This window comes from Opisthorchis viverrini, assembly GCF_000715545.1.
Source record: "Opisthorchis viverrini unplaced genomic scaffold opera_v5_134, whole genome shotgun sequence".
Lineage (NCBI taxonomy): Eukaryota > Metazoa > Platyhelminthes > Trematoda > Opisthorchiida > Opisthorchiidae > Opisthorchis > Opisthorchis viverrini.
This window is the reverse complement of record NW_008751778.1, coordinates 872,956-898,170: the sequence shown is the minus strand read 5'-3', so window position 1 is coordinate 898,170 and position 25,215 is coordinate 872,956. Positions and strand designations below refer to the sequence as shown.

Genomic DNA, 25,215 nt, shown 5'->3' with positions numbered 1-25,215 from the left:
CTCCACACCAACACAACAAATAAAAAGATAACTTATTGCAGGACCTTTTGATGTGACTCTTGAAAACTAACCCAAACATTGAGCGAATCGTTTAACCTTTTATGTTTTCACTGGACATCCTTTGAATTTGCGCCCGATTAATTGTTTGCCGGTCACTGGTGGTGATTTCCTCACACTTTTGGTTTTGAGCACAAAGAATATGTTCCTCTGTCTGCAGGCCAACCGCAAAAAATTCAAGAGCGAAACAACTAACTTTTGTGAACTGGATTCATTCTGAGGGTGCTGTCTAAACTGATTAGTCTCGGATCTCAAGAGTTCTGTCAACCTGAAGACCGTTTGAGTGATGGGTAGTTCTCTGCAAAGTTTAAAGTTTCAATTTTTAAACAATCCCAGAGAAATATGTACCTCGAACGACGTGTGCTGAACAGCAAATGAATGTCTACACACACTTTCTGTGAGTGAAGTGGTTTACTTCCGTCTTATTTTCTAGCCGCGTACGATTAACTGAGATCAGTTTGTCACTCAGGTATTGACATTAAGTGCTCTACGGTAATCTGCTCAAAATAGGCTGAGTTATGACATTCAAATTCGCTTGTTTTATTGAAAGTTAGATGTCTTGCGTTCATTGATTCACTGTTTCCTCATTTCACACAGGATTCACATTGGTCCCAGCTTACCAAAGATGAGGGGACACAGCCACTGGATCCGGAAGCAATCATGATGTCCGACAGAGAAATTTGCAGACGCGAAGCTGTGTGGGAGCTGTTCAAAAGCGAACTCATATTTTGCGTAGACCATCTGATGGTATTGAAAAATGTGAGCATATATTTATACCTAGAACGTTTTATATTTTGTAGGGTTTCTTACCGTGCACGCACTTTAGTGACCGCTCTAGAGGATTTCCGATGAGACGGTGTTCTTGAAAAGTTCATTCAAAACAGACCACTTATTGCTTTTATCCTCCTTCATGCTTGCATATTCGTTGTGTCTAAAAGATTTGAAATGCGTCGACGTTAGAGTTGTCTCTATACCCGTCCTCAAACTAGTCGCGTACAAACCGACTGAGTTCTATCAATCCCAAAAAAAACAGGACGGCTTGGCTTACTGTTTTTTTCCACTTCAAAAATGGACTTTTGGCTAACGAGCTTTTAAACGCGAGGACGTTGCAGCCATCACACTCAAATGAGGCAGACTTGATCATGTCTTACCGATACAATCTGACTTCTCTAGTCAAGATGTTTTCACAACGAGTAAACTGTCGGTGTTCCATTTTCGGTATTGAACGCCGGCCGTCAGTCATGTGGAATCTGACCGGGCTACCTGGCCTTAATACTTTAGTGCCGTTTCATTGATTGTTACAACTGTATCTTAAACATGAAGTTTGTACTTTGTAAACTAAGCAACTAAGCACCAGAACACATGGATTGAGCGCAGAATGGATGAGGCGTTCAGCGAAACATGAATCACCGTGTTCTTACATACCTATTGCAGCCATCTTGTTACACTGCATTTCGCATACACAGCATTTAGTTTACAACCGATCATTTGATAAAATTCATTTTCTAATTACTATGTGGCCACAGGCAGGTGAACTTTTCAACTTCAAGAAACATCCGTTTACAATATGAAGTGAGATTCATCGCCAAGAAAGTTTGCGGGTGGCGATTGTATTCCTGGAATCAGTAGTATAAAACTAGATCAAATTAAACTGAACAGCCAGCTTAGCCAAATGACCTTGAATTGCTTTCGGTCTAGATCTACAACTCAGGTATTGAATTTACTGCCAATCATCAAGGTCACTGAAGCTCATCTAAAAAGGTTGAAGTTTATTACGCTGTCGTGCCATGATGTCACTGTGGGTGGAAACCCAGCAAATGATTTGAACTAACCGATCGCCCGCCTTTTATATTTCAGTATAAATCTCTACCCAATCCAATCCATCTACACTGATTCTGATAGAACACAGTTTGTTGGTTAAAATATTCTGGTCACGTCTAGCTCACTTTGGTTTCATCTGATGTGAAGTTATATAACAATTCTCTGACCAACCAAAGTCTCCGTCACTCCTCTTTTGGGAGAAAACGAGTTGTGATCAAATCGTCTTCGTGGGGTAAACATAGAGCTCGAGTTTTGATGCCCCACATTTTTAAAAACGCCATGCTTAGCTGTCTAGAATTCGATCTACGATGAATGCAGTTATTAAGCTGGCTAGCGAATATTTTTCATGGTCAACATGGAAGATATTCTTTTTCATCTAATTAGTAATTCGGGGTTAGTCTTCTCCCAGTCGCCAGTAACACAGATCATTCCATAATATTTAGAGGTGAATATGAATGGTGTGAAATGTATGTCCAAAGCTCAAGCACCGTTGGTATGCCAATGACTCTAAACCCATGTTTTTTTAAACGTTTCCCGGTGCACTATCACTTTGGTTCACACAATTTCGAAGGCTTTGATTTACCAAAAAAAGGATAAAACTAAATGCAGGGTGAAACGGCGAACTCGCTGCCAATTAATCAAACTACTTACACACATACTACTAACTTAAACGCTTACAGCGTGAAATCTACAAGACACCTTCACAAAATGGATTATGAAGTGCAAATAATATCACATCGCTCAAGTGTAAACACATTCGCCTGTTCAGACGTGAAAATTCAAATGCGCTCAACGCACGTTGTTGGCGTAGTGGTTACACGCTCGCCTCTCATGTTAAATGTCCGGGGTTCGAATCCCGGCATGGTCATTGGATATGCACAGCTGATGAGCTCTCATAAGCGCGAAACTCGAGTCCAGTGCTTCTCTTTGATGCGGACTCACAGGAATAATTACGCCAGAACAGGAGGACGACAGTTCAAACGAGAGTGGCATGACTATGAATAAAATATGCGTTCAACCTGGTACACGCCACAACGATTTACCCAGACTGCCGCCTGATCACAAAGTCTGGACTGACATATCGGCCCGGTTGAGATCGCCATCATAAAAACAACCAACCAATGACGAAGGAATTGGTCTTGAATTAATAATGGTTGAGGATATTTCAGTTTGCCTTCAAATCCATTCAGCTTATCGACAGCTTTGGAAATGACACCTGGGGAAACTGGCTAAAAAACCCAAAGCGTATTGCATAGCTCTGCTTTCGAAACCCACTCAATATTCTCGTGTTGATGCTTTAAGGCAAGACGTCTTTGTAAACGGAGTATCTTCCCCCTCCCCGCTGAAATGATACATCTGATAGGTGAAATCAACTGGTTGCTTTGTGGGTATTCCCGTTTAAGACAGTTATCACGAATGTGACAAGAATTTTCATTTTTCATTTAGCGTGTTTCTGTTTAAGGAGTACTGAGACTCTGTGTCATAACAGTCACATTTCAGTATCATTTATAAATACTCATCAATCGTCAAAGAATGAGACACATTCTTTAAGGACTAATTCCAAGTCTCAAGTTTGTTCTACCTCCAAATGGTTTCAAACTATCAAACGTTGATAATGTCCAGGACTAACCGTCAGTCGTGAACGTCGACGATACTGCTTTGTCCAGTCGACTCGTGACTGTATATATTCCATTCAACATAGATCCCCGAGAAGCATACGTACCACGGTGAATAACAAATCACTTTTTAACATATTTGTTTGTATGCCCTCTTGAAATTTCCAGAGCGGTCGGTCAGTTTTACACCCTCTATATATCACCACTAGACAGTTTTCTGAAACTTATCTCTCTATGCAGGGGATTAACAGAATGTGACGAGCACAGTAATCCAATGTGAAGGGCGTCTGTAAACGGGGTAAGGAGTGTGCAACCGATTCACACAAATTTAGAGGATTTGTTCCCGCTATTCCTCTAAATAAAGATACACAAAACCGATCAAAATTAGAGTGGACGATCAACCATTGCTAGCGGAAAACGAAGCGCTGGTATAGGCGAGACATCTGAAAAGCACCTGTCAAATAGTGTGAGCCACATATTGTGTGGTGGTACATGCCAGTAATTCGGCGAGTACTTAATCGATTCAAAGCAGGTTAGGGTCTGTCCTCAATCGGATCGTCTTCAAAGCATGCTTAATAAAAGTTATCCCCGGCAAGACTTGATTAGCGTCCGTCAGCACTGATTAACAGCGGACAAGGAGTTTCTTATTTTCTGTGGTAATTCTCTTCAGCTGACCCCTGTGTCGGAGATTAGGCCTCACACAAGACCGTCAACCATACTGTTTAGTAGTGGTATTCGGCATAACTTGCCGCCTCGAAATATGAAACACTTTTTAAAAAGTTCGTTTTGGTGTAGTACTTTTGGTCTGGTGCGTTACCTAGATGTCGCTCACTATACAAACAAGTCATGCTCAAGCGTGAACACGTTCACCCGTTCAGACTTGACAATTCAGATGCGTCCAACATGCCCTGGCGGAATAGTGGTGACACGTTCACCTCGCTGTCCGGAGTTCAATCTCCAGCATGGCCATTGGATGTGCACTGCCGATGAGCTCTAATAAGAGCGAAACCCGGGTTGAGTTCTTCTCCCCCCTCCTTGGGTGTAGACTGACCAGAATAATTACGCCAAAACAGGAGAACGACTGTTGAAACGAGAGTGATATAAATATGAACAATACATATCCCGGAAACCCCACAACATGAATTAAAGTATGCGTTAATTTGGTTTGGCAGCAGGCGCGCACCTGACCTTTCGAGTATTTTTTTACCCGAACGATCATAGTTCTAACGTGACTAGCTTTCTGCGACCTTGTAAAGCAAAAACAACGTTGTTTCTGTAGTGAAGTGTTGGGTACTTAGATCAAGCTCATCAATAACACTGAATTCCCGGAATCAACGTCAAACTAGGTGTAGCATTTGTCGTATTTACACTGCTGTACCATCGTTGTTCAATAGCCTACCTGTTCCCACGGTCACGCTCATCGTTGGTCGCTCGGCCAAACCGATTATCAGCAGCCCGCGACGATGCGGTACGGCGGTTGGTCATTACGTAGTAGCATCCGAATTAGTCTGCAGTCTTTTCATGAGAATATGTCAGCCAGCGCAGCTGCAACTTTCACCGGTTTTCTTACACTGTTGAAATTAGCTGCTGGACGGGCGTTTGCTTCTTACCCCGTTTGTTGCGTGTTACAACGCAACTCATGTAGTTCTTATCATCTGTGGACATTTGGTTTTGCACCTTAATACCTTTGCAGAAGGTGCTGACCGTGCTTTGACATTCTAAGAGGTTAAAATAATCCATAATAAATAGCATATTCGCAGCTCTACTTTCTTCTTTAATCTGATGCAAATGTAATGATGAAAAATAGGGGCAGAATCGCGCCCCTACCCCAAAACAAAGAGCACTTCTATCCTTCATAATAAATAGCATATTCGCAGCTCTACTTTCTTCTTTAATCTGATGCAAATGTAATGATGAAAAATAGGGGCAGAATCGCGCCCCTACCCCAAAACAAAGAGCACACATATTCTATCCTTCTGGACTTATCGATTGCTTCGTACAAGAAATGCCCCCCGATAATTCGCTGCATACTGTCAAACTCTCGCACACCCGCACCAGAATTGATTTCGGAAGAAAACAAAAATTAGAGCTTGTTAAATGATTGTGTACTCGTTTAAACGTTTCTGATTATTTGTGGCGTGAAAATGTATAAACCTCTGAAGTAACAGCTTTGTGCATGGGAGAATTCAACTATCTGAATCAAGAGAGTGGACAACATATAATGTTTTTGACGCTTTTCCAAGTGGTGTACGGTTTATTTCTTCTGCACAATGTGGCCTAAAAAATCACCTGCATGACACTCGATGCTGAAAATAGTATGGCGTTTGAGGTGAACATCAGAGGAATTATACACGCAAAAGTCACGGTGGATACTGTACTTCAAAAATTCTATAAGCCGGTAATTCAAAATAATAAAGAGATTCCAACTTCATTCAGTCGGTCCTTAAAAATTGCATCAGGGCAACTTCAAGGCTTCAAAAGGTCTCCCGATATGCCGTTAACGGACTCGCATAAACACTCCGAGACTACGGAATTCAGTGACCGTTAGTCAGCAGTTTTGGGAATCAGGGCCCCGATCACATTTGAAGGTCACGGTATAGCTGATCTTGATTTGGTTTATTTCGGTCAATACTGTGCTTTTTTAAATTATCCTTTGAAGCTATTGTACGTTGAGTTGTCTAACATATTCTCTGAACTATTGCCATTGATTTACTGTGAACCTCAAAGTTTCATCAAAGAAAAACCGGGATTCGCATGATGAAGGCAATATCAACTAACAGGTCCACAATCAGCAAGACTCCAGCTAACTATGTCAAGGAACCAAAGTTTTATAGGGACAACAGCGTCTTGCACTTTCCACCTCTCCAACTCTGTATTGATACTACTAGAATCCACGGATAGCAACTTCCACCGTGCTTGGCAATGCTATCCCTGTTGGTGTTTTGGCTTCCAAATCGATCGGGTAGCTTCCAAGAATTTGCATAGGTTACACGGTTATTGTCTCCTTTGACCCGAAAATTGTTTCTTCGCACTCAGTTTTACTTAGGGGAAAACAATTCGTCTTGCACTTTCCACCTCTCCAACTCTGTATTGATACTACTAGAATCCACGGATAGCAACTTCCACCGTGCTTGGCAATGCTATCCCTGTTGGTGTTTTGGCTTCCAAATCGATCGGGTAGCTTCCAAGAATTTGCATAGGTTACACGGTTATTGTCTCCTTTGACCCGAAAATTGTTTCTTCGCACTCAGTTTTACTTAGGGCGAAAACAATTTTTTTACCGTGGCGTACTATTGTCGAGCAATTTAGCAGCCACATGGGTTTATGAACTCAGTTTTATCTCACCGTGCCCACTAAAGTACCACTGTTTGGTGGTAGTCGTCGCTAGACAGACGTTGTTTCAGGTAGCGCGTTTATGGCCTTCAAGACCGAATTGCCTGCTAGTGACGGAAAGTAAAACAACAGAATATAATCTGAACAGGTGCCTAACATCTCCGTTTTTAACCCTGTTACGAGGCCTATTAGGAGGCCGGGAAACAGACTGACCTCTAAACAACAGAAAACTGACATTTTTGGAAACCTTTCTTATTCTCGATTTTGACCTCTTCCTGAATGAATGGTTGGTTCCCTCTAAGGATGCGAATGATCGACCTGATCCACTCACAAACATTAGTAGTTCTGTTTTTCGACGGCAGTTAACAAACTATTTTGCGGAGACAGTCTACAATGGAGTAAGATCATTCCCTACATGGAACTTCTCTTTTTGAGCGAAAACAGCATCTCGCGCTCACTTAAAAGCAGACATAACTGTTCCGCCTGAGACCGGCGCCAAAAGCTGTCACAGATGTTTACATACTGGCGGATAATCTCATATCTACCTCATGGATCTAACAAGCATGGCATCAAGCCGTTGCACGGCAATCAAAGTCAAATAATGACAGAAAGTCGCGATCGCCAGATTTCCGAAAGAAAGGAGACACCTTAGCAAACAAATCATGTTTGTATCCTGGGTAGAAAATTGTAATATGAGAAGTATATCTTGGTAATTTTCGTCCTATTCATACAAGTAGCGTTAGAGGATGCCTCCACACTTGAAAAACCAAGATGGCAATATCAGTTACCTACAGTGACGGAATCAGGTGTACTCCTGTTTAAATCAGCCGCCTCAGTCCCAGAACTGTATAGGGTTGTTGCTTGGACACTATTTATTCACTCCAAGCCGTCACGTTCTAAATGTATTTTCCTTATAGCAACAGCTAATTATCAGGAAAACCAAAGACGAGGGTGGTGGACATATAAGACTTTCAGGTATTTTGAAAGATAATCTTGTAGGCAGTCGCACGCACATAACACGGCTAGACCGGATGTGCATCTCGTGTTATAAAATACGTGCATGGAAAGCCAAGGAAGTCAAACCCTGAACAGAATGGCAGACTGCAACTCTGTCGCGTCAACGTCCCGAATAGTCGAAGTCGTTCTACATACAAGAGGTTCAGCCCTGATCCAAATATTTGATCACGTCAGTTATCGATGCCAAGTTTGATATAACTGCCACCCATCTCGCAACGGATGCGTTGCTCTGACGATGTGTCTTACAGCCAGCACATTGTTGGGACGTGATTTTAGAGGGTAGAAAGCGCTGGGAGAAGATGTTCGACATATCCTTCCAGGTTGACGGTCACTGCATATAAAATCAGGTAATCGGCGGGTGGTTCTCCATAACTACTGTCCAAACCGTTGTGATGAATGTACTGTTGATTGGGATGCCTCAATGACTCTTACACTCAAAAACCAACGAAAGGCGCTAACGCGGACAGTATACCATTCTCAGACGGGCGTCCTTGCACCAAAGAAGGGATACATCACGCGTCCCAATTTTCGTTCTCTGGATATACATCTCTAAATTCGGGAAGGAAAACTGTCCGTGCGCAGATTTAAACTCACTGGATATTTTCCAGATATCAGCTGAAGTCAAGGCATCAGTGCCGATGAGTTAGCTTACATTCATCAAGTTTTCTGACCTCTTGGGTCGGAAACACAAATCACATGTTCTAAGGGATGCCAAGCAATAGTATGCACTGAATAGATTCATTAATATGAGGTATGGACTCGACAGGCGAATCAGCAGAGGCCTTTCTATGTACTCCAGCATAAACCTTTGCCTAATTAGCGAGTTCCACTATATCTTCCACGTTCATCCATCCATAAACAGCAATGCGCATGACGCTCGATTTGGAAGAATAGTTCGAACAAAGAAGACACCGAGACCGTATGCATTGCGATGACCGTCTTCGAATAATAATGCCACAATATACCTTGGTTCAGGAAATGACACTGGTTCTCCCTCCCTGATATTTGTTGCGTGAACACACACCTTTCCAATTTGAGACCAAACATTACGTCGATAAACCAGAGAAGTATACTTTGCCAACTGATGTCGATTTGTTTACTTACGAGAGTGACGTCATATCTTCTTAAAAAATACGTGGATATCTCGCAGAATTGACATATCACCAGTCTTTATTTCAACCCTTATCTTCCAAGTATCCAAGCCTGCCTGGTTGTTGACCTGCTGATCCATGCGTTACTTTGAAACATTTCACTCCGTTGTTTGTGTTACTTTGATTTTTTATGATACTGTTGTTTGCTTTTCTCCATTAATTCATTTTCATTTGGTTACATGAATTGGAATCCACCCGTCTTATGATACGTTTGTGATGCACTATCGGTTACGCAGTAGTGCAGAACATTTATGGCTACACGCATACAATGATTGAATTAGTCCTATTGATAGATGACAGCATTTGTATCAGCAAATGACAGGATTGACGTAATAATCAAGGCCGTTTTTTGTTGGCGCAAGCTGACAAAGCAAGGTCGTGTGAAAAACAGTTCCCGAAGCCCTGCCAAAAGTAAAATAGAATTACCTAAATCTCAGCTGTAGGTTTCGAATATTGTGTTTCTATTCTCTCTGAGACATGTTCCATAAAAATTGATAGAATTTCGAGGAATTGTTTTCCCGGGTTCTCGGTTGGTTTATCAAAGACACATCAGCTTACGTCTTTTAATCCTGTGTAACCACAAGGAATAGACTATTGTTTGTTCATGTTTTGCGAGTATCTAATCGTTATTTTAAAAATTGATTCAATTGAGCTTTCCAGCTAATTTGAAAAGATGTGTCTGGATGTCGGGATTGTTTTCAAAAGCCCTTTGTAGCATAACAGAGCATGCTTTTGTGTGTGATTTACATCGATAATAAGGCAAGTAGCCGCTCTGAAGACAGTCAGTTGAAGTTGTAGACTACAAACCAACTGCACCGAGTAAAGCCAGATCAAAAAATGGTTACTACCAGTTGACTGGTAATCATGAGAATGAAGAAGGTAGTGAACAAAGCTTGTTTCTTGTGATTGTTCCTCTTGGTTAATACATCATAAATTTATATGGCAGCGGAAATTACGAGGAAAAGGTTGAAATCAGGGCTATATACACTTTAGAGAAATAGAAATCAAAGGAAGGGGGGTTGAATGAGAGATAGGTCAATGGGTCACGGAATCAGGTAAGTGACGTCAATGTCAGACAGACTTGTGGGACCGGATGTTTCGTAGGCCAGTTCAAGTTCTGGGGTCACACAAATTTCTTCTGGATGCAAAGTGCGGATCCAGCAGTTAGATTCCAATCGCCTCTGCAGACGATAGTAGTCTGGATTGTACCAGTCGTGATCCGTTTAGAGGTACTCGGTATATGATGGTGAAGGCTTGCTCCTTGTCTATGACGACTGGTTTCGGCCAAATGTGATGCAATCGGGCTTGAGCCTGTTTGCTTCCCACTACCACTCAGAGATACGGGATTGTGTGTGTAGTTTAATATTTAAAATTGTTTCTTGCTAACTAAATGAATTGGGTAGCATCTCAAATCCGACAAACCCTCAATTGCGAAGCAACTGCATGCAACACTTGCACAATAAGCTTATAATCACCATATTCACCGTCAAAAAAATTCCGATATGATAACGTCAGCTCAACGTTAGTGCACCGTTTTTGTTAACAGTTTTATGGCGAACTGAGGCCATTGCCAATGGACATATTAATTTCAACGAATTACTAGTAGACTGATATGTACCACGTGTTAGATTTTGACGCCTCCATGTTGAATCGCTGATGACGCTGGGAAAATAATTTTATAATAAAAAAGCCCGTTTTTTACGGGGGAGAAGTTCACTTGGACAAGTGAGTTGTCCTCAGCTTGCACAGTATAAGCGGCAACCTTAAATTTGTATTACATATCAAACTATCCTCTCCCAACATAGCGCCTAATGATAGCTAAACCTTCAAATTTTTAGTTAATCTCTTACGTGTTTATTGAATCATGATGACTTTATCCCATCACACAGTGTTTCATGGAGCCCCTGAAAAAACTGCAAGTTGACGGATACTTGATGTTTGTGGAACCTTCCAATCTCTTCGGGAATCTGGATGACCTATGCTATGTAAGTAGTCTGTTTTTTTACACACGATGCAAAACGAAAGCAACAGCACATTTTTTGAAACGAGCAAACGTATTTTCCAAACATGTTTTACTCGGTAGCTCATCGCCATCCTGGTCCCATTTGAGCTATCGGTAGCCGAAATTGCAGGCAGTTTATTTCACTTTTAAAATGCAACTGAGCACACGGAGATTTGAACATATGGCAAAACCAAATAACTAGGGTCTTTTGTGCAGCCAAGCTGAGGTAAGAAGTGGCTAGCAAGCCATCCATTAGATCAGTATAGTTTTCATGAACGCAAAACTATTAATAGAAATTCTGACACTATTCACAAATGATGAAATTCAGGCGGGTTAATTTAATGTTGAATGCTTTCGAAAAACGCATGTTTGATCTAAAGCAGAACGCAAAATGGCCCTGGGACAATACCCTGGATGAGAAACATCACAACCAGAAAGATATGCTTCTCACGGTTTTGTCTACCAACATATTATTAAGCAAGAGGAAAGGCTGGTGAACATTCACCGAATTTGACATCTTAACAAATTGTGTGATAGATTTTTTTAAAGAATTTTTATTAGTTTTAGAGAACATTTAGAGAACGAGATTTAATTGGTTGCTTTTTATTCTCAGTGCAACATGACTGATCACAATTTTTACAATATTTTACCCCATATATATAGAGACACATTGCCAGCATTCGTTTTATTTTTTTCAACTATTACACGCGGATCGAAACCCGGGGTATTTCAATAAAATTTTTTGATTTTGATTACAACCCGAAGGGCAGAAATACAACTTAATTTGATTGCCTAACACATGTGCCGTTTGTTTTACTCTTGTCAAATATGAAAAAAGCCTGGAAAAGGGTGTGCTTTTCTGCGTTTTGTAAACAAATTCAAATTCAAACAATCTGTACGCCACCAAAAAATTTATCAGGCTGTTTTTTCCCCTCCCAAATCACTTGGAGGCTGTAATCGTACACACTTTTTACGAGACAAGGCACTATATCTACTGCATTTGGCTTTCATCGCCAAGTGAACCGGAAATCCACTAAGGTACGCATTAAAAACACAATTCGTCCGTTGTAATAGTGCTGCAACATTAGCTGATCACATCGAAAACTGATATGATCTGGACAGTTGGCTCCTTCTTTACTTAGGATGAAGAAGTCTGGTAATGCAAGCACTGTTACGGCGGACGATGTTTTGCACGTCCTTTCATGCTTGGTTTGCTTCAATCCGTCTGGACTGGGATGTCTGAGATTGGAACGCGTCCACTCTCACCTAGTTGGTTCCCGATGTCCCAGCGTTGTTGTAGAAACACGCAGGCGTTGCAAGTAATAGTTAGTTGTGAAAAGAAACGCGGGAGTTTTTTTAGGAGAGAGAAATATGGAAATGTTAGCTTAATCAGGACAAAACGTATAGTTTTTCAACTCAGATTTTAGCCGTTTTGTTCCAGCGCGTCTTTGGATCAAAATGGCCGGATCAGGTTTTAGAAGTATATTGTTTGTTTGGTTTGTTTTGGTTCTAAGCAAAGCTAGCGTTTTTCAAGGTTATGTTATGTGTGTTGAAATGATGACTTTCACATCTCAATCTTTCGTGTCATTCTTTAAGCAAAACGGTACTCCCTCCGGACACTAACACTCTTACAATATAACAGCTATAAGTAAACGACACGGCGAAACAGTTGGAAGCAACCCAGTTACTTGTTTTATGTAGTCTAGTTCTCACTAGTCTACCGTGTTTTGATATCGCCCTACAGACACTGATCTGAATAAGTTGGTTTGGTTTTCTAAAGATTGCCACTGAAGTGTCACGGATTTATGGATGATACTGCCGTTGCTACTTCGAAGTCCAGTTTTCGGTCACCGCGACCTATACCATCTGAGTAATCAAGGCTGTGATATATTTATCACTTAACAAAATACACTTAGTTGCTTACTTAAACACCCCCATGGTTTGAAAAATTACACAGTGGCGAACATTAATGTTTTCGAGATCTCGTCATCAGGTCAGTACATATGTAATAGTTAAAATAGGAGCGAGAAATGAAATACGCTGTGAAGATTGGTTAGTAAAATGCAAAACGTGGAGACACAAGCGATTGGTTGTGTGCCCCCCTCAAAAGTCGCATCTAGTTGAATGCTGTGAGACAGTGAAGATGGATGTTGAGTGACTTGACCGGTTGGCTCGTGTCACATGACCAAGGCAGACTCAGCGTTCGTACGAAACGTTTTTGACAGCACAGTATCGGGTTTTGCAGGCGTATAGTGACTGCCTCGGCTGTAGTTAAGCAACCATTAGATAGGTACTGACCTGATGACGAGATCGCAAAAACATTAATGCTCGTCACCTATTTACTTGTTTCAAAAATCGTAAGTGGCTAATGGTTGGTAGTTTATACTTCAATGCCTGAAGACTCAAATTCTACCATATCTCCGTGAACCTGGAATTCAAACCTTTAAAGCGCCGAACTGGATTTTTAACGTTTATATTCAAAATTTGATTTACTTCTGTTGAGGAATTGTATCACTTCGGTCGCTTTCTAACTTGAATTTCTCCAAATTTTTTCGATTATATTAGATGTTTTCGTTTCCTGCAAATATTTTACTCCTTGTTTTTGGATATTTTTATTCATCCATCCATTTATTTCAATAGCAAATATTTAGTATTTCATTCTGGGATGCATCTTGAGCCCCCTAAAAAGTGAATTTTATGGTATCTATCTTGCAAAATGCATTTTCTACTACTTTAATTATTTCAGGACATTTACAGGTTTGTCTATTTTGTCAGATTGGAACGTTTTTGGTTAAAATTTATCTCCAACGTATAGTCCGTCAGATAAAAGCAATTCTGTTCTGAAATCGTCCATGTGGCTTGATTATTTTTAGTCAGCCTTTCAATCGGATTTAGCCGCTGCAGTTTTGGAAACGTATAATATGGATACAGTTATGCACTATCGCTACACTTGTCCTATTTTCAGTAACAGACTAATGATAACATTATGCGTTGAATGTAACATTTAATCCACGTGACATTTTGTTTTAAATCATGCTGTAATCAGGAAATTATAGCAAACAAACTGTTGTTATTCGGGTGGCAATAAACCTATATGCATTGCGTTTGTTACGACCTTTAGAGAAAATTAGCACAAAGGCGTTTTTTGGATGACTACGTAACAAGGTCGCATGGAGACCTTATGAGCCAGGTCGTGCGGTCAGGCACCAACATTGGGTTCTTTATTCTCTCAAAATGTCTCTTCGATAGGTTGATCTTTGGTTGGCAAGCTTCTAAATTTTCTATTTTCAGGTGAGCCACACGCTATGCCGAGAGTTGATAGGCAATCTAAGTCGAAGTATGGCAACTAAGGATTTTGGAAGTACGGACGTTCTAATTGGCCCGCTGAAACGAGTAAGTTCAACTCGCCTTTCAATGTCGTGTTTACGACCGTTGTACTTTCTAACTTTTCGCCAAACTGCCCTATAACCGATTTTGTTGATTCTTACAATCAGGTTACAGGCGTCAAAGGTTCCCAGTCGAGTAACAAATGGAAATATTGAGCACACCTTTGAAGATGAATATACGAGAATACCAACGAAAGAATTTACTGTTTGACCTGCGAGGAACAAAGTTATTGAACTGGAGTCATAGATGACGCAGTATATAGTTCGTACACATGGTAGCTCAGGTAGCATAGGTGATCGCTGGTTTTTTCGCTGAGCTCAGCTGGGCAATTTGATTGCAAACATTTGATCACCAATCAATGTGACATCATCAAGCGTTGTTAAAGAGCATGGTGGAGCAGAAAAACTAGCGAAAAAAACAACGACCATCTATGCTACCTGAGCTACCAACATTTTCTTCTATAGCAAACCAATTTGGGTGTACAACGCTCAAAGAAATTTGGAGAAATTCGCCCGCACACAAGACCCTACATTCGAACAAATATACTTCCTCCAATAACGTATACGTAGGAATTTGGTACCATTAAGGATTCACAGACCGGCACTAGACCACAAGCAAGCTTGGGCCCTAGCAAGACAGTTTGACAAACGAATAATGAAGTTGGCGACAACACACGCCCACAATCGTCTCAGAAAATAAGAAAGAGTAAGTACTGAAAGCAAGACAAATCCCCTAGCTAAATCCGGCTCATACCGCCTGGCAGAATTTGAAACAGCAATCGGACGCCGAGTAGACAATGACAGGATCAAACGGAGGGCAGCCATGAAAACAAAATTTCGAAAGTTCCCGAGAAACAATAAACACAACAATTACGACGTTCGGACCAAAAACTTATCTAACCGCCAACTCAGCTCAGTTGAACAAGAACTTCCAATGAAAGGCCTCAACTTCGTTTTTGAGGACGCAACCGTTACGTAGCCAGCCCGGAACACCCCTTGAAATCAAACGGAATGTCCGAGGAGGTTCAACAACAGATTCGGCAGAAAACTGTACCAGCAGAAATATGTAACTGCTTCCCAAAAAGAATGAGACGCACCCATAAATCTAAAGAACGACCATTACATTACCGGCAGACACAGGACGCAGCGCAGTAGTAATGGGCGAGCCAGATTACATCGAAAAGGTCAAACAACTGCTAAATGACATCGCGACCTGCAGGTCAATCAATCATGACACAACTTCAAACTCCATCAATTGAACCATCAACCAATGCTCAAGCAACCACAAGCGACACACGAGATAACCAGCCAGGAAGGATGGAAATTGGAAGCCGACGACACCAGGATTGCACAATTCTACAGACTACGAAAGGTGAACAAAGGGGAAACTCCAATTCCACCAATCGTTTCACTTCCGGGAACTCCATCATAAAACTGGCAAAAGAATCATGGAGAAGATTGAAACACTTGGTATCCGGATCGGAACGTGCAAATATATATGCCAGCCAATTTCTTCACAGACTAGGGACGTCAGTATAGAAGGCGACGAAATGGTGCTTTCACTTGATGTCACATCACCGATAACTTCAATCAACCACAACCTCGCCAGAGCTAACGTATAGAACTGCTTCGGAATATTCCAAACACGAGAAGAGCCATGAAACCCGAAAGAATATGCAGGGTGCTGGACTTTTGCATGTATACATACTTTTCTTTGATAGGCAAATATATCAACAGCTGAAACGGACTCCAATGGGATCCCCAATATCAGGGGCTATCACTAAGGCAGTGGTGTAAAGATTAGAGCGATATCAGTGCTATCAGTCGTCAATCCAAATCTGTGGATCCGCTACGCAGACGACACCGTTGTCATCATGAAACGATATAAATGACACAGAACACACGAACTACTCAACACCACGTTTGAAGATTTCAAGTTTACAATCAAACTGGAAGTAACAACCGACTACTACTCGCGGACGTTTTAATGAACTGGAGGGTGCATTAGACACTGGGAACCTACGTATATCGGAAAGAGACGCCTATGGATCAAATACTGAACTACAGCATCAATTATCCAGTGAGCCACAAGAAGAGCTGCGTCCAAGCCCTGTTCAAGAGAGCGGAGAAGCACTGCAGAACCACAGAGTTACGGAAAAAGGGAGAAAGCTACCTATTCAGAGTGTCCGAGAACAATTGATATCCAAGGGATTTTATCAAGAGAAGCTTGAAGAAGAAAACATCTCAGCAGCAGCATTAGCAAGAAAAAGCCACCAGATGGGTAGTTTTGCCTCACACCAAGAGTAAATCAGGACATGCACTCAGGTTATTAGCTCAAAAAGGAATCATCATAGCTTAAAAACTGAATGCTACTCTAAGGAAACTAATCTCAAGACCGATGACATCCGAGACAAAACCAAGAGGAACAATGTGATTAACCAAATCAACTGCAACAACTGCAACAACCTGTGCGTTAGACAAACTGGGACATAATTATTCACACGAATGAATGAACACAACGCGGCTGTCAGGAGACATGACCCTCCATCATCGATATCTATACACCAAGACCAAGAAGGTCACAAATTCAATCTGGAGGACGTGAAAATATTGACATATGGGAATACGAGACATTTACGAGAAAACATACTACTCGCATGCAGCCATCAGCAGTACCCACCGTTGAAGTAGTAGCGGACCTGTACGTCTGTATTGGCTCATGCAACAACAATGCTCATTTATACCGGGAATTTCTGGAAGCATGGTACTCTACGGCTGATGGGATCGACGGATGCATTGAACTGGACCCAATTTACGGAGCACTACGTGCAACCAACTCCTCCACCAGAATACTCAAGGAGAGCCAAATATCGGATTCACAAACCAAGAAGCAAGGAACTGCTTGGATTCGGATCAACAGAGGTCACAAGCCGGAACCCAGAGAGAACAACAACAGAGGTCACTCCAGAATCGATCCGAGCACCAGGGCAAGGGAGGCCAGGCTCACATTTCACGTAACCATCGATACATGGAAAAGGTCAAACAACTGCTAAATGACATCGCGACCTGCAGGTCAATCAATCATGACACAACTTCAAACTCCATCAATTGAACCATCAACCAATGCTCAAGCAACCACAAGCGACACACGAGATAACCAGCCAGGAAGGATGGAAATTGGAAGCCGACGACACCAGGATTGCACAATTCTACAGACTACGAAAGGTGAACAAAGGGGAAACTCCAATTCCACCAATCGTTTCACTTCCGGGAACTCCATCATAAAACTGGCAAAAGAATCATGGAGAAGATTGAAACACTTGGTATCCGGATCGGAACGTGCAAATATATATGCCAGCCAATTTCTTCACAGACTAGGGACGTCAGTATAGAAGGCGACGAAATGGTGCTTTCACTTGATGTCACATCACCGATAACTTCAATCAACCACAACCTCGCCAGAGCTAACGTATAGAACTGCTTCGGAATATTCCAAACACGAGAAGAGCCATGAAACCCGAAAGAATATGCAGGGTGCTGGACTTCTGCATGTATACATACTTTTCTTTGATAGGCAAATATATCAACAGCTGAAACGGACTCCAATGGGATCCCCAATATCAGGGGCTATCACTAAGGCAGTGGTGTAAAGATTAGAGCGATATCAGTGCTATCAGTCGTCAATCCAAATCTGTGGATCCGCTACGCAGACGACACCGTTGTCATCATGAAACGATATAAATGACACAGAACACACGAACTACTCAACACCACGTTTGAAGATTTCAAGTTTACAATCAAACTGGAAGTAACAACCGACTACTACTCGCGGACGTTTTAATGAACTGGAGGGTGCATTAGACACTGGAAACCTACGTATATCGGAAAGAGACGCCTATGGATCAAATACTGAACTACAGCATCAATCATCCAGTGAGCCACAAGAAGAGCTGCGTCCAAGCCTTGTTCAAAAGAGCGGAGAAGCACTGCAGAACCACAGAATTACGGAAAAAGGGAGAAAGCTACCTATTCAGAGTGTCCGAGAACAATTGATATCCAAGGGATTTTATCAAGAGAAGCTTGAAGAAGAAAACATCTCAGCAGCAGCATTAGCAAGAAAAAGCCACCAGATGGGTAGTTTTGCCTCACACCAAGAGTAAATCAGGACATGCACTCAGGTTATTAGCTCAAAAAGGAATCATCATAGCTTAAAAACTGAATGCTACTCTAAGGAAACTAATCTCAAGACCGATGACATCCGAGACAAAACCAAGAGGAACAATGTGATTAACCAAATCAACTGCAACAACTCAAACAACCTGTGCGTTAGACAAACTGGGACATAATTATTCACACGAATGAATGAACACAACGCGGCTGTCAGGAGACATGACCTCCATCATTCGATATCTATACACCAAGACCAAGAAGGTCACAAATTCAATCTGGAGGACGTGAAAATATTGACATATGGGAATACGAGACACAGAAGGGAATTTCTGGAAGCATGGTACTCTACGGCTGATGGGATCGACGGATGCATTGAACTGGACCCAATTTACGGAGCACTACGTGCAACCAACTCCTCCACCAGAATACTCAAGGAGAGCCAAATATCGGATTCACAAACCAAGAAGCAAGGAACTGCTTGGATTCGGATCAACAGAGGTCACAAGCCGGAACCCAGAGAGAACAACAACAGAGGTCACTCCAGAATCGATCCGAGCACCAGGGCAAGGGAGGCCAGGCTCACATTTCACGTAACCATCGATCAATCAGGACACAGGATAACATAACAACCAATGGAATCGACCGACCGAACAACCAACTGTGATCGTAGGTCAACCCTGGCTAGCAGATGTATATTAACGCATACAACGTACAACCCATCGCTGAGCTCCACCATATTCCCTGATAACGCACTGAGGATGTCACCTAGATTGGCGATGAAACGTTTGCTATCAAAGTGTCCCTCAGCGAACAAACCAACGACCACATATTTCAGTATGACTAAACTCCTAATAACAGGCTGAAATAACCAGAACTTTCGTATTCTTTAAGTTGGTAGTGAAAGGTTGAAAGCCTTCGCTGCGGAGTTATTTATTAGAAAACGCCAAGTGAACAGTTACAGACTATTGGACAGGGATGCAAAACTCTCAAATGCATCTTGTTTACAAAAACGGAATATCTATCTTCTCCTTGAACGCGTCTTCCTGAACTTTCCTGGATATTCATTGGATGTTGCTCAACTGCGAACAAATGCGAGCAAATGCGAGCAAATGCGACTACAGAAATTTCTAGATAGATCTCACTTTTCAAGAGACGCGAAGCAAATTTACGAGGAAACATACTACTCGCATGCATCCATCAGTAGCATCCACCGTTACAGTAGTAGCGGACGTGTACATCTGTATTGGCACTTGCAACAACATTGCTCATTTCTACCAAATCAGATAAAAATTATAACACAAAGTCAGTTTTATTTTGCTCATCCCCCCCAACATCTCTGAGTTTCAAGCGCATAAACCAAACACATGCTTAACACACATGGAACTGCCTTGCTTGGGCCCATTCTCAGCTTGCCATACGATTCGGCTATCATTTTTCGTAATACACCCCTGTTAGTCATCGAATTACACCGTCGATGTTTGGGAATTTCCATAGTGGAAACGTTTTTCTTCACTGGGAATCCAACGTGGTATTCCTTCCCCGAAGAGTTTGGTGCACGTGAAAAATCCTAAACATATTCTAAATCCGTTTTATACCTAGTTGCAATTCTAATTATTCCGCACTGATTAAATCCGCAAAACCGGCTTATACCTTCCGAGTGTTAAACGAACGATGATACCAGTGAGATACGAATAAATGTGACGTGCTGTTTAAGATAGTTGCAGTCTACATATAAGATCATTAGTTTTGCCCACAGAATTCGTGACACGTGATCCGATGTAGGCTACCCTCTAAGGAACCAGCTTGATATGTGGCTATTCAGGTGGTATAAATCCTCTGCAGATGCTTCGCAGTTTCCTGGACGAAATGTCTGCAGAGTCCGTGGTAATTTCCTGCATAGATTACAGTTGCAATCTTCTGGCTAATTGCTCGTTTGAAAAGGTAAGGGCTTTGCTTCAACTACCGAATGTCGGTCGTCTTTTTATGCTCAGTACCTATTTGATACTGTTCACCGTTGGGTAATTGCTTCGGACATTCCGTTTACTTTGTTAACTGACGCGCTCTCTTTGAACTGCTTAACAAAAAGCTGCGTTCATTAAACTGTCCTTGTGTTCAGCCGGATGTTACGGCTTTCACTGTGTGTTATTCCACTTGCCTACCTGTGTAAGTAACCCACCACCACCACATTGCCTGTGCTCACGCCGAACCTGCATGCCGCGTCTACGGTTTGCCACAGTTGTCCATAGGCGTTTCAGCGCACCTAAGTGTTCACATACCGCTGTTTCCCCACGCTCCTTCACCGACGTCGAAAAATGCGGTCGATTTCACACTGTACCCAAATTTTGTTAATGACTAAGATCTTTGGTTAAGTGTACTTTGTAAGATACCGCTCTCATTGTTGGCCGGATAATGGGCTGACCTCGCAACTAAGTGATACTCTGTAGCTAAGAGACAAATAAACTCGTCGCGTAAGACCTTTCCGTAAAGCTAAATCTGTTTTGGGTGTACTTTTAAACAACGGTTTACACTTTCGGCCTACGGAGTAACCAATCTAACAAAGGATCGAAAAATACGCCCAATTGTTTTGCGCTTTGTTTGTAGTGTGAGAAGATTTAAGATTTTTGTGGAGATTTCGTCCTGTAAGTGAAGCCAATCTATGCTGAACAGCTGAGAGGCACTGTACAGCTGTTTTGTTCTTATTGGGAATCATCAGGAGTGCGTATCTCACGAAACTCCGAAGAGTCTCGAACCCGCGACCTCCCGGCTAGTAGTTTGAACACTTGACTGTTCGACAACGAGTAGCTGATCACCAGTGTGATGAACTCGCACTTAGACAGGATATTGCGCCACTGATCCTTCACTCACGGGATCCACAATACGCGGTCACACGTGTTGACTGGCTCCTCGAGCAACGACTTCTTAGATGGAATTTTATTCTTCCACTGAGCTACATATAGATTGTTGTTAGCGTGAGGAGATTTGGTTTTTTTTAGGAAATTTCTGTGAGTGAGTGAAGTCAATCTATGCTGAAAAGCGCGTTGTTGAAGTACCGACTAATGTTCTCCAGATGCATCTGATCATAATATCCATAAAAAAGCATTGGCGTGCGAGAGATCGAAGCACGATGCAAAGCGAAAGGTGGTTGAATTCCAGCTACTTTGATTTGTCACTTTCTCTCTATTCACATGAAACTGATTTCATCACAGCAGAGTCGTTTGGTAATGTGTCGTTCCGGAGTCGTGGCTACATTCTTGCTGCGGCAACTGAGTCAGATTATGAACTTCAACAATAACATTACATTAGCTGTAATTGTGCTTATCTGTTGTTGCCCTGGCAACATTGATTGGCTATTTGCGGTTCAGGCAGCCTTCTGAATGAAAAGAGCTTTACAAACATTACTTCTTTATCCAACCCCGTTTCTTCTCCTGATTGGCGTGGATTGTGATGACAAATTATGAAATGTCTGGAAACGCGCATGTGTCATTCATCACTTCCGCTTCTCTTGATTGATTGAGTCAGCAGTTGCTTCGGCTTCCAAACAAAATTCATTTCATGTGCATACATCTCACCGCTCAAATAGCTCCCTTCTTGAGGTCCGTGGATAGTTAGGGTTGTTGGTGAGGTTACATCTCTGCCCGACTCTGGCCAACGAGTAATTCACGTCAAGTTTATTTGTGGGCCAGTACAACTGCTCGTCTTATTGTGTTCTGCGCCATTTTTCTGCGCTGCCAGTTTTCCACGTGTAGTCGCGATGAAATGATGGTTGATACATTGTTAACACCACTTCATAAGTTCACTTTTAAGCCCCTTTAGCCATCGAAGTTAACTGATACCACGCAGAGATTCATAGGGCTCAACTAAACCGGGGCAGATCGCTTGGTATGGACGGCTCTTACCAGAGGCAAGCAAAAACGACGGCGGGTTGTGATATGTTTTATTGTCACGTAACTTATTAAATTGAATGCATGTGTAAACCTAATACTAACCTGAGAGTTGTGATATCACACCCGGTGGAGAAAGCTGTACACGTCCCAAAGACTGGTTTGATGGCTTTCGTGAAAAGATAGCATACAGGTGACAAACAAAATTTCAAGGAATCATGGTCATACATATGATTTTGAGACTAAGATGTGAGAAGGCTCGCAAACTTATTTTGATATTTTTGTAAAAGGGAATTTGACGGTTGCTTGCGGAAACAAAAATTTTTATGCTAAAAATAAAGAATGCATGGAGAGAAACCCAACAAGACTGCTGTCGTTTCACTTAGGTGTTTCCAGAAGAATATTGAAGTATTTTAACCTTGCTGAGTTGAGACCACATTTCAGCTCAAATACTATGGATTCTGCGTCCTGACGTTTGAAGTTTTCACAAGTTACATTTATAAGAAAACATACGTCATCTTCCAGAAGTGAGTCAAATAAATCAATAAGACAAACGTAAGTGGTAAAAATCTTCAAGAATTTAGGTTGCTGTCGCTTTACAAACTTCATGGTTAGTTTAATTGTAATACACTACTCATAAGGTCGATGAGAAATCGTCACGACCGGTTTCGCCCAAGAAACGTCACAAACGAGCGACTCGGCTGGGTTCTAGGTGAGTCTCCCGCAAAACCAAATTAGTTTGCAAATGAGTGTACTTCGCTGATTTTGTGGTTAGTTGGTTAGAAATTTCAAGTCAGTCATCGCTTCTGTTCGACGCTTTTCGATATGGTTAGGCGCAACGACGCAAGAAGAAAATTGCCCAAACTTTCGAGCGATTGAGTCACAAATCATTCCTTTGAATGATTTCGAAAAAATAAGATTTAGAGTACATCTCGTCTGCATAAATCTCCTTGACGGGCACATCAAAACGTCTTGCTTATTCAAAAAATCTATGAACAGCAAAGTTTTGGCAACTTCCCCAGCATGAGGCAGCATCAGCAATGAAGCTTCAAAGGAGAGCTAGTCGTCCCGCTGCTCTTTGTACCTTTATACTTTGGTTCTGCTGAAGAATTGCACTCCCTCAGGGAAGAGTTGAAAAACCGTAGATAATAGTTCAAAACATAAGGTTGACGAACACTTGCGCCTACCTGATGAGCCCCAAGCAGGGCCAAACCTGTCGTGGGCTGTCGAAAAGTTTTCAGCAACCTTGTAAGTAGTTTCCTCTATGAAACTTCGAAACATAGTTTTGATCTCCTGATGCGACCACTTAAAGGGAGACATTATGATACTCTTTAACTGTGGGATGGTCATGTAAGCCAGTATTGATATGACTGTCCTCAGACACCAGGCTAAAACATCATAGGTGCACTTGCATCAGGAGTCGCGTTCATCCAGTGATGTCCGTCCAGAGACCATTAAAGTACCGCAGGCTGCCGGTTCGCCGGAGAGCTAAATTCTTGCTTCCACAACAAAATTATTCAGCATAAACAGCGGTTTTATTATTTGTGCTGGTTTATTCTCTCTAGGATGGAGTGGTAGACCACTTGCCGATGTCCCGGTGTCTCAGAAATTGCTAGCATCCAAAAAATGTCTCAAAGCTTGCTTTGTGAGTGAGGGACTATTGGCTGGATTTGATTTTTTTTTCAATCCCTAAATTTTAACTATTTGTAGCGAAATGGTACTAGACTGCTTTCTTTTTATCCTCGCAATATGCCACAAATCGACTGAATAAAACATTCAAAAGGCTTGGGATGGCGCGATTTTCAACCAGCTGATTAGCAAATTGCAATTCATTTTCTGATAGGATTTGTCCGGAAGGTCGGAGAAACAAACGTTCTTTGTACGACACATTTGGAAACCAACTACGAGGTGCAGAGCTAATTAAGTGTACCGCCTTGCTGGAAAAAGCATTTGTGATACACACAACCTGTTTAGGAAGAAGCCAAGAGATTACAGAAAAATTCGACGACAGAAAGTGCATATTTTTGAAAATTTTAACACGGGCACTTGGTTCCTCAGATCACGCTTCACCCTAAACAAAATACCCACGCATGTCCTCGGGCCTTAGAACTCTATCGCAAGTTGCTTTGATAGGTTTTCGGCATAAAATAAAGTTGCATAGGAAAGTTTCCATTTGGTTGTTTGTTCCGCCTTGATTCAAACAAAAAAATTATCGTGAAAAATTTGCAAAATTTGTTTAGTAACATGCTCCTGATATTGGCAAAGCGGGTGCCGATTTCATGCCCGATTCAGTGTTGAAATCTGAGTGGTGATCAATGTTTGATCTGATAGAGGGGTATGAAAGAGACTAGGAGACATTTGAGTAGTGTATTCACCCTTCGGAAAAAAGAACTTGACTGAAGGTCACCGAGAGGTGTTGATTTGAGAATTTCATTATTTCAAGTCTTCTGTGGATAGCGACAATCCAGGGCCGAAACTTGCTTCATTATATCTGAGAATAGTTTATGGGAAGGAATGAAACATCCAAAATTCTCTACGACAAAGCCTTACTTTCAAGCACTTATCTTTCTCTAACACGTCGGGGGCATAACAGGTTCGGAAGGAAAATACTCGGGCATTACTGGAGGTCGCTTAGCACACCGGGGCGTAATTGACTTTTTTGTAAATGGCCCAAACACAACCGTGAAATCCTCATGGGACTGAACCCTCCTCGTCAATATCCTACCTGGGGTGTACTGCATATCGCTCCAGGTTCCCCATAGAACAATCTTTGATGTGAAA

The 25,215-nt window shown here is 41.9% G+C and overlaps 2 protein-coding genes across 2 annotated transcripts in view; one reads left to right on the top strand and one right to left on the bottom strand.

Annotated features, from left to right (window-relative positions):
* The window catches only part of T265_06089 (hypothetical protein), a gene marked incomplete at both ends in the record, with an annotated part of 53,966 nt that extends 48,987 nt beyond the window's left edge, over positions 1-4,979 (bottom strand). Inside the window, 2 exons of the mRNA XM_009171267.1 lie at positions 678-798; positions 4,894-4,979. Of these exons, the coding sequence (XP_009169531.1) occupies positions 678-798; positions 4,894-4,979 (207 nt within the window). The remainder of the gene's footprint in view (positions 1-677; positions 799-4,893) is intronic.
* Positions 655-25,215, top strand: part of T265_06088 (hypothetical protein) — a gene marked incomplete at both ends in the record, with an annotated part of 84,991 nt that continues 60,430 nt past the window's right edge. Inside the window, 3 exons of the mRNA XM_009171266.1 lie at positions 655-816; positions 10,885-10,980; positions 14,289-14,390. Coding sequence (XP_009169530.1) covers positions 718-816; positions 10,885-10,980; positions 14,289-14,390 — 297 coding nt within the window. The remainder of the gene's footprint in view (positions 817-10,884; positions 10,981-14,288; positions 14,391-25,215) is intronic.